At 42.8% G+C, this 9,881-nt stretch overlaps 1 protein-coding gene across 4 annotated transcripts; it reads left to right on the top strand.

The window, feature by feature from the left end:
• The first annotated feature begins 4,431 nt into the window (after positions 1-4,431).
• TCEAL9 (transcription elongation factor A like 9) lies at positions 4,432-6,296 on the top strand. Of its 4 annotated transcripts, none has more exons than XM_014828496.3 (3): positions 4,432-4,570; positions 5,055-5,120; positions 5,469-6,296. In XM_014828496.3, the coding sequence occupies exon 3, from the start codon at positions 5,526-5,528 to the stop codon at positions 5,838-5,840; it is 315 nt and encodes a 104-aa protein (XP_014683982.1). In that variant the 5' UTR covers positions 4,432-4,570; positions 5,055-5,120; positions 5,469-5,525; the 3' UTR covers positions 5,841-6,296. The 4 variants fall into 4 exon arrangements, with proteins under 4 accessions (XP_014683982.1, XP_014683983.1, XP_070358729.1 ...); XM_014828497.3 differs by having other exon boundaries at positions 5,472-6,296; XM_070502628.1 differs by lacking the exon at positions 4,432-4,570 and adding an exon at positions 4,791-4,929.
• The last annotated feature ends 3,585 nt before the right edge of the window (positions 6,297-9,881 follow it).

Raw genomic sequence — 9,881 nt, forward strand, 5'->3', positions numbered from 1 at the left:
TAACCTCAGAAAAAAACCTGTTTTCAAGGCATAAGGAAAAACTCATCCTGGTGGTGATAATGTGGACAGTCCTCATTAAGGCCATGTGGACTTAACTTCATTGCCCTGAGTTTAACTCTCTAATCGATTCCATGAATCATTCTATATCATCTGAATCTCCATCTATCATGTTAAAGTTATTGACAAACCTGTTGAGCACACCTCCTCTAAAATTCTGGGAAAATGGAGCCCAACCCCCCCTAATATTGCCTTTGGGCTCCTGGCTTCATTCTCTGCCATATGGCGAGCTTCCTCTCCATTCTACACAGGGTCTTGATCCCCTCCTTCTTTTTCCTTTTTCTTTTTTCCTGGAGGACATTTTCCTAGGAGACAAAAGGCAAGCGAAGGGCTGAATGCTTGGTGGAAAGATCAGCACCGAGGACAGAGGCCCTACTATGCACCTTTCAAGATTCAGATATCAACGGGTTTTTTCAATTCTATTTTTCTCACCAAAGAGGGCTCGTGCATCCTCTAGGGGGCCTCCAGCCGGAGCTCCTCCCTCTCGCTCGCTCCTCTCTCCTCCCTCCTCTAAAGCTCCCCATTTTTCCTTTAGATCCTTCCCCAGGCCTATGCAGGCACCAAAAGAGAGAATACCCAAAGAGAGAAACAGGGGAACCTTGTTTCCGCCCCCCACCACTGTCCCTCGCACTGACCTACGTCTATCCTTGCTCTCTCCTCCTACTTCGCATTCCCGCAGCGAGATCCGTGGCCCTGAACCCACTGACCCTCAGACTTGCAGACGGCTAGGGTCGGGGAAGCCGGAACTGCTGCAGCCAAGAACTTAGTGCCGACCCGCCACCTCCCGGCCCCTTCCCAGACCCGTCCGGCGTCTCCTATCACCCAACTTTGTTCCTCCTTATGCTCTCTTTCTCCCAAGCCATCCTCAGCCTCTGGTACTCCTCGTCTTTTAAATACCCACAATGGTAGTAGAGGAGGAACTATTTAAATAGGACTTATAGCCTCCATCTCTGTTTTCTTCTCCTGTGATTCGTTTGCACACCCTTACTACCAAAATGTTTTGCACCGAGATGGGCATGGGACACGGGGAGCGCGGGTTGTATGAGTGGAAAGCTTTCCAGCATATACCCATGTACCAATATTCATATACCGCTTGCCCCCAGGCCACCCAAAACGGACTTTGGGTAAGGAAAGGGTGTGAAGAACACGGACTCTGACCCACTTGATGGTTCTGCCCTCAGCCGCCAGCCATCCTGATGCCAGCGTTACCACAGGCTGCTCCAGTTGGAACACAGACCTACAGCTTTCCAGAACAGTTGTTTTTCCCTTAATCCTTGACCATAAGCTTTTATTCCTCTGCGACAGGAATCATTACTCAGAGGATACAAAAGACGGGTGGAAAGGGACTTGAGCCCAGGTACACTCCCGTCCTGTAACTGCCACATCACAGAAGAGTTCAGGCTCCCAATCCTCCCTCCTACTCAAGCAGGGCAGCAGAAACCCTCAACCCCTCCTCCTCCTGTCACCCTGGATCTGGAATGTCTCTTTTTCCACCTTGGCATTTCAGGAGACCAGATGTAGTATTTGGCTTTCTCTAATTATCAAGGAGAGGCAGCATTTTCTCTTGGAGTTATTGTCCACTTACAATTCTTGTAGAATTAGCCCTTTCCCAGGTTCTAACCACCCTCAACCTGCTCCATCTCCCTACCTCCTCTCCCTGTAGTTATTATTTTTCCCCTGAGGCCCTGCCTAAATGGCCAGAAAGCTAAGTATCAGGAACGGAGGCTGGGAGTGGAAAGTGAAACGTTAGCTTTCTTTTATGTACTTTTCTGTTCCAACTTTTAAACTTAAAATGCTTTGATTTTACATTACAGAAATATAATACTTACACCTTGGGGGGAGGAAGAGAATGAGAATTTATCCCAAGATTTCTCTTTTCATTGAGGTACCTTGTTATTTGGCTAAGTTAACATATATCACATAGAAAACATTTTCCATCTGATACAAAGGAAAGAGTAAATTTTTTAAACATGCTAATTGTTCACAACCTTTAAGACATATTCTTTGGGGAGAAAAGTAATTTACAATAAAAAATAAGATTTTCTACTAAATAGGAAATCCTCCGTAGCTTGGTCATATTTATATTTATCAACCAGAGAATGTTTCTAATAATACTTCCCAAATAGCTTTAAAAAAACCAGCCTAATTAGTTTGAAAATTTGAAACCTAAAGTTTTCTCAAACAAATCAACATTTTGCATGGTCAATAGATTAATCCCTGTGGAATGTAGTAAGTGTCTTACTTTTGTCCTGTTTTGGAAAAAATGATCTATCTTTTCCACTTCTGGGAGTTTTTCATCTTCATAAATAACTGGTTCAGTTACATTCTGTTAGAAGGATGCAGCCTGCTAGGCCTCTGACCTCTGGCCTGCTTATCTCCAGAGAACCCAGGAGGAACATAACCTTGCTGCAGGAGGTAATGTCTTTGGGCATATTGCTTAAACTCTGTTTATTTTTTTCATATATAAAATGGAAATGAAAATATCTTCCTTGCAGTTTTGGGGAATATAAAATGAAATAAACTAGTAAAGCACCTTTCCCTTTTCAGGACATTCTAAGGATTTCTAGAACCATTTCCATCAAGCTGGAAAAAAGCAGCTGCCATTCAGGATGTTTCAATCTTCCTAAGGCCAATATATTCAAATGTTTTACTATACACACACTTCTTTCTAAAATTCTGAGAGCTTGCCTGTGATCTCTTGTTTTAGAGGTAAGGCCAGTACAGGGAGAGTAGCTTACTAAAGGTCACACAGTCAGGTCTAGGTCTGGCACTGGAACTACTGTCGCCTGTCTCTCACACCAGTGTTCTGTTCAGCCAACCCCAAACCATTCTGGCGCTCAAATACACATGCTTCCCAGAAGACAGAATAATGTAACAGAAGAGCAAGTGAAGTAAAACGACAGGGGGTGAGGGTTTTTTCTTTCCCCATAATCCACTGAGCTCTTCATTCTGCTTCACAAAAGGGCACCAAAACTCAAACAAAAGAAAAATACATGTTTATGTCTCCTCCTATTATTTTTCAAATGTTACCTCTGAAGAGCTATACCATTTTTATTGGCAAATTTGTGACTTTTACCAAAGACTGAGGTGAGGTTGAAGGGTAACCAATACCTGTTGAAGATTTTATATGAAACAAGTGTTATCATTTAAAATTCCCAAAAGTCAGTTCTATTGATACTGACCCTGATATCAGTTTCCCTACATTAAAGCCAGCATATATGGGGTTAAAACCAAAACACTCATTCCCTCCTTACTCCCTGGCTTCCTGGCTCCGGAATACACTGTCCTCCATGGAGACAGACACCGCCAAGGACAAGCACCTGGCTTCATCATCTCCTCCCCACAAAGAGATACAGGCTGGTGGGAAAGCTGCTGACCAGCAAGGTCACGGGCTCCCTCCTCTCTGCAAGTCATCTCAAGGCCAAAGACAGGCTGGTGGGAAAGCTCTGACCAGCAAGGCCATATGCTCCCCCTCCCCTGCCTAAAACCCCAAATAAAAACCCTTCCTTTTAGCTTTTCAGGGATTTTGGGATTTCAGCGTTAGCTGCCCTCTCTCCTTGCTCAGCGCTATGCAATAATAAAATTCCTACTTTCTTCCACTACACCTGGTGTCAGAGATTGGCTTGCTGTACAACAGGTGAGTGAACTCACTTCAGGCTCGATATCACTATGAGGTGTGTATTATTATTCCCTTCTTTCAGATGAGGAGACTCTGGCTCACAATGTGTACCTGACAATTGATGATTCTGCAGGCAGCATAGCTTCCTGAAAATACCACCACCAGGACTCTGGAGTCAAACATTACTTTTTTTTCTTCATTTTGAATCTTTTTCCCCAAATCAAATCCTAATATAATTATAATAATAGATTGTACACAATAATGAACTTGTCACGCACTATTCTCAGGACTGTAGGTGTATTAACTCATATAAGTTACTTAAAAAAATATAAAAGTATTAAGAATAAAGTTAAAACTACATTCAAAAATCTCACTCCTCTCCCAGGCTCTATTTTTTTCTTTACAACCCGCTGCCAAACCAACCGTGCTCCACAACAGCCAAGGACAAGGCTGCAGATGAAACCGAGGCTGGGGGAGGGGTGGAGGTTGTAGGAGTTCTTAATCCTGGGAAAGGAAGGCAGGAGGAGAATTCTTGAAAGTAGAAAGTTTAGCAGCTTCAGAAAAAGATGCAGCCCCTCCCTAGTAATCAGAGAAAGGCAAATCACATCTTTTCCCCTGGAATAGGCAACAACAAAAAAGACTGACAGGACCAAATGTGTAAGGGGGGAGGAGGCAGAGGGCGGGCCCATTTCTGCCGCGCTTTTGGTGGGAGTGGAAATTGGGGACCCGAGCTCACTGGTGACGTAGATCTCACGTGACCAGGAGTCGACGTGTGCAGAAGTCCTGCTAGTCTGGTCCTTGTTCCCGTCTGGGTACCAGCTTCCTTCAGCAGCGCGTACGGTGGGGCCTGAGGCCAGGGGGAAGAGAAGGAGTCAACTTGCTGAAATTTTGCAGGTTGGTGTCAAAATAGGTGCTGCCCAGGGATTTCTAGAGTGGGGGTGATATAGGGCAGAGACTTGAGGGAGTCCTGGTCAAGTCCATCTCTCTACCTCCCACCTCCAGGTCTGCAGGAAATAATGACCCTTTGGAAAGGAACTAGGGGTCCCGGGAGAAGGACAAAGAGACCTGTGATAGTTTAAAAATCATCATCCTCTGCTGCCTCAGACAGCTTTCCCAACGCCTACCCTCCCCCCCAACCCCCGCCTCAGTCTTAGAGATAGTTTGGAAATAATCTGCTTTTCCTACTCCCTTTGTGATGGGAAATTCGAGCTGTCTTGCATTGTGGAGAGGGGGAGAACTGGGGTAAACAAAAGGTGAGAAAGTTTCCACAACCGAGAATCTTAATGAGGAAAAAGGTACGTGGCTACCTACCAAGCGCTCGCCCCACCCCCAACCTCTCCCCCACCCCTTCCCCCTCCCGTTTCCCGTTTGTCCGCAGGTCTGTCGTTCATAGCACTGCACAAAGCTGAAAAAGGTGAAGAAGAAACTGACCACATCAGTACAGGTAGGTGAGGGGAATATTATAAACACCGTTGGGGTTGAGGTGGACGAGGGCGGGACAGAAGTTGTGGGCCCCACCTTTCCTCTCTCTCACCTTCTCCCAGCCTACTCTGCTCTAAGAGGGTCTTGTGTTACGCCCTGTGCGGGAGAAATGGTTGAGTAGGGCCTTGAAAAAGGCTGGAGGAAGGGACAAGAGAGAGGTGAGGAGGTGGAAAGTGGGGGTAAGAGCCGCAAGCTCAGGGAAGCCCTGATTGCTGATTGAGTCTCCCAGATGGAAGATATTTGATAATAGCTCTGAATCAAAAAAAGCAAATGCTGAGACCTCACTTACTGTCTCCTTTTTGCTTCCTAGAAGTAATTGCCTTTAAAGGGGAATAAGCAGAAAGGAAGGAAGAGAGACAGACACAAGATGAAACCCTGTCAAAAAATTGAAGGAAGACCAGAAAATGAGAGTGAACCAAAGACTGAGGAAGAGCCAAAGCCTGAGGAAAAGCCAGAGGAGGAGGAAGAGCCAGAGGAGGAGGAGAAAACAGAAGGAACTTTTAGAGAAAGGCTGATTCAATCTCTCCAGGAATTTAAAGAAGATATACACAACAGGCATTTAAGCAAGGAAGATATGTTTAGAGAAGTAAATGAAATAGACGAGATAAGGAGAGTAAGAAACAAACTTATAGTGATGCGTTGGAAGGTTAATCGAAACCATCCTTACCCCTATTTAATGTAGTTTACCTTGATCTTTACTTTTTCGGATATAACATTGCCATATAGCTTTCTTTTGATTTGCATTTTCCTGATACACCTTTGTCCATCTTTATACCTTTAACTTGTTGCTGTTAGTGGTTTTAGATGCATCTCTTGTTATCTGCTTCTCTGTTTATCACATTTTGAACCAATCTACAAATCTCTGCCTTTTAATAGGAGAGCTTTACTCATTTTTACAAAAAGAGGTTCTTGATAGGATATATAATGAAAAAAGGTTACCAAGTAATTTGTGAATATCGTATTTTTGAAAGGGAATATTACATTTGTATATTACATATATGCACAGAAAACACATGAAGGATGAAAGACAAAAAATACAGTCAGGAGTAGGATTTTGAGTGATTTTTTTATTCTGCTTATTTGTATTTTTCCTTATTCCTATAATGTACACACATTATTGTTAAAATAATAAAAGTTTTATAACAAAAAAGAAGTAACCAACAGCACTTATCAGTTTATTTCTAAAGGCACTGGGGCACTTAATATTTGTTGACAGAATTTTAGAAGCAAATATGAACTCCAAATTACTGCCACTTAGATAGAAGAATAGATTTGACATCTTTTCTCATCTGTAAAATAGAGATAATAACAATACAATCTTAAGGGATCTTGTAAGGACCAAATAAGGTAATGACTGAGCTATATTTGACAGTTTTTTCCCCATCTGCCCATGCAGGATCCTAACTCCTGAGGGATTTGTTTCAGCTATTTGGGAGGGTAGAGAAAGTAGTTCTTACCTGTGCTTAAGAACAAATCCAGGCAACTGGTAGGTGCCACATTTATGTTCCTCTCCTGCTGTGCCTGCCCAACATCCCATCTCCCTCCCCTTGATACTACCAAGTATGCTGGGTATTCCTGCCCCTTCATCCAGGCCCTGTACCTTTCAGGCCCCTACCACTGATGATGTGCTAGAATTCTCAATTAGTGAAGCCCAACATATTTCTTTGGAACCCCTGGTGGCCTGAATCCCGAGACTGACCTCTACAGAAGTGGGGAGAATCTCCATCTCTTGGATTTGGATGGACATTTATGCAGGGCTACTCGGGCCATGATATCTTATAGATAACTTGGCAACTTTGGGATTTTAATCACGTGCCCCCTCTTCCCCATAAGACTCAGACACAATGGGTCTGTTTAGGGGTTGGACCAGAAGACAAGTCAAAGTGACAGATGTTATGCTTTATTCAGAGTTTCTTCTCTGAGTCTAAAGATTATGGTTTTGTCTTGCTGACTCTTATTTCCTTAGGGTGAGTGATCTCTCCCAGAAGACCCATGGCAAGCCCTCCTCACCAGTTCAACAGATACACCTAGACCTGTGTAAATTTTAAAGAGAGGTTCAAGTCAGATTTGGGGATACTCTCATCCTTACCTGGAAACATGAAAGTGCTCTGTAAGACTTACTGTGTATCTATATTCACATCCAAATCTAAATATGTATCTGTATATGTGTATATGGCTCACAGTTGTGCCAGTTGTGTGTTATTTTATTTTTCTTCTATGATGCTCTTTTTGGAGCAATTCATGTCTCCAGGCTATTCTTCAAGGGTGCAACAGCCTGATAGATGCTGGTTGGGCTAGATTCCAGCTAGAGTGAGATGAGGGTCTGACCAGGGGCTCACTGTGGCAGTTTTACAAGACAGGATGAATCCAGACCCCTGGCGCTCTGAGGGGTGGCACTGGGGCAAGATGTGGAAGGGCTCATCTAAGCCACACTCCTCTCCAGGATGAGTCTGCCTTTGGTTTCTCTTCTCCAGCCTGCAGCAGGCACCACACCCTCCTAGGCTGATGGCTGGGCTGTCCTGGACATAGTTACTTAGAAGATAATGACTGTCCTTATTGCGATCAGAGCACTAGACTTCCTTTCCCCCTTTTTTCCTTCACAAGGGGGCTTGATGGGAACTTTTTATAGGGAAGAAGATAAGACCTCAAAATTCACTAACTAGAAACACTGGTTGTGAGAGTCTTTGTCCCGGCTATGACTACTCTGGATATAATCAGATAACTTGGGGTTAAAGTAGAAGGTCCTGGTGGTAGGTGGAGATGATTTTAGATAATACACAAATATTTTAAGTTGTAATATCCATGTATTTATTTGCATGTGTATTAATAAATACTCTCCATTTAAGGGAAATGATGATAGTTTAGATTTAGGGTAATGTTATAATGTTTCCTTTTCAAAAAAGTATTCAAATTAAATAAGTGAGTCAGTTTGAAGACAAACATGAAGTAGAACACAATAGCATAGGTGGTACACAGATAGGGCAAAAATCATCCTAATGGGAAATTTTGCCCTAGCACAATTGATTTAGGGATGATATCTGGAAACACCTGTCAAGAACCATGCAGTCTGAGATTTTACCCTACTTAGAAGTTAACAAATTAATCTGTTTAATGGCAGAAGACACTAGAATCCTGGGTCAGAGACAAAGGACATTATTACTCAAGGCAAAAGCAGTAGCCAGAGGGGCTGGCCCCGTGGCCGAGTGGTTAAGTTCGCGCGCTCCGCTGCAGGCGGCCCAGTGTTTCGTTAGTTCGAATCCTGGGCGCGGACATGGCACTGCTCATCAAACCACGCTGAGGCAGCGTCCCACATGCCACAACTAGAAGGACCCACAACGAAGAATATACAACTATGTACCGGGGGGCTTTGGGGAGAAAAAGGAAAACAATAAAATCTTAAAAAAAAAAAAAAAAGCAGTAGCCAGAGCTTCATACTAGCTTGTATCAGTTTCCCATGATCCTTAGGTCCCGTGAGGTAACACAGGGCCCATTATGGATGCCTGCACATAGTGCATTGTGTTACAGGAAAGAAACCCTAAGTTTGGAGAATTCACTGCTTTCACAGTAAGTAGAAGGAAATCTGATCTGTGTCCAGGGAAAAACATTAGTTACCTCCTCTCTCCAAGTTACTTGCTGCAAACACAACTGCGAGAAATGGCCTGCCTGTGTAGAGTGTCCGGGCCTTACATTCTTGTTCTACTCAGTAAGAACGTGCAGGGATGCTCAGGACCCAAGGTGAGTGGCCTCTCCCAGTAACATTTTTCTCTGTGCAATAAATCTTAATGTGAATGGAAAGCGTTTCCTAACATCACAAATTTTGATTTATAATTCCAAGTTAATGATAGCAAATAATGCATTATACTATAGAATGTAAACAGGGCATTTGTAAATCTTTCTAGGTTTTACTTAAGCACATAGGATTTTGAACGAATACTAATTAACTGAATGTAAAGATCAACTCAGAAACTAAAAGTAAAGTCTATGAGGAACTTTAAAATTACAGTAAGACATAGCTATCGTGACACACAAAATAAAAGAAGCAGAGGACCAAGACCAGTGGGTTTATCAGGGTGCTAATGACAGGAGTTATCTTATGCAAAAATTTTCACTGAGAAACTGACAGCAGAGTGTATGTGTTTGAAAGTCAGCCCCAGATCCTGTACACAGGTAATCACCACTGCTTCTATAGAAGGAAAGGAAAAAGTTAAGAGAAAAGCTGTTTTGTTCTCTCTACAAGGAAAGTTCAAGGTAGGGTAAGGGTTGAGAGAGAGGGGCCTCTCATACATAACAGTATCCAAAAGCAGTTATTTGATATTCTGACACCAGGGTTTTGCAAGAGCCTTAGAAAAAAGAGCTGCATCATTTGATGGATAATTTAGTTGGGTATGGAGCATCCTTTCATGTATTTATTGGTCACCTGTACATTTTATTTTGAGAAATATCTATTCAAATATTTTGCCTGCACCCCCTTTAATATTTTCAGTAGAGTTTGGGTAAATAATCTATTTAAAAGAATGAGTTAAATCCATATATACTGCATGATCACTGTGCATTATTAAAAGAAAAATTAAGGACAGGAGGTATAGTATAATATATATGCGTACATGTAGATACATACACATACCCACAAATATCAAGATGAATCCCTTTAGCTCCTAAAGGGAGAGATCACGTCTTTTGAAGTGGCACTTTGATATCTCACCAGGCCTCTTGCTCACCAGTA

The sequence above is a fragment of the Equus asinus genome, chromosome X (genome assembly GCF_041296235.1).
Source record: "Equus asinus isolate D_3611 breed Donkey chromosome X, EquAss-T2T_v2, whole genome shotgun sequence".
Taxonomy (NCBI): domain Eukaryota; kingdom Metazoa; phylum Chordata; class Mammalia; order Perissodactyla; family Equidae; genus Equus; species Equus asinus.

Bases quoted from the DNA above. Each gene is read 5' to 3' on its own strand.
- TCEAL9 (XM_014828496.3), top strand. From the start codon at position 5,526: ATGAAACCCTGTCAAAAAATTGAAGGAAGACCAGAAAATGAGAGTGAA.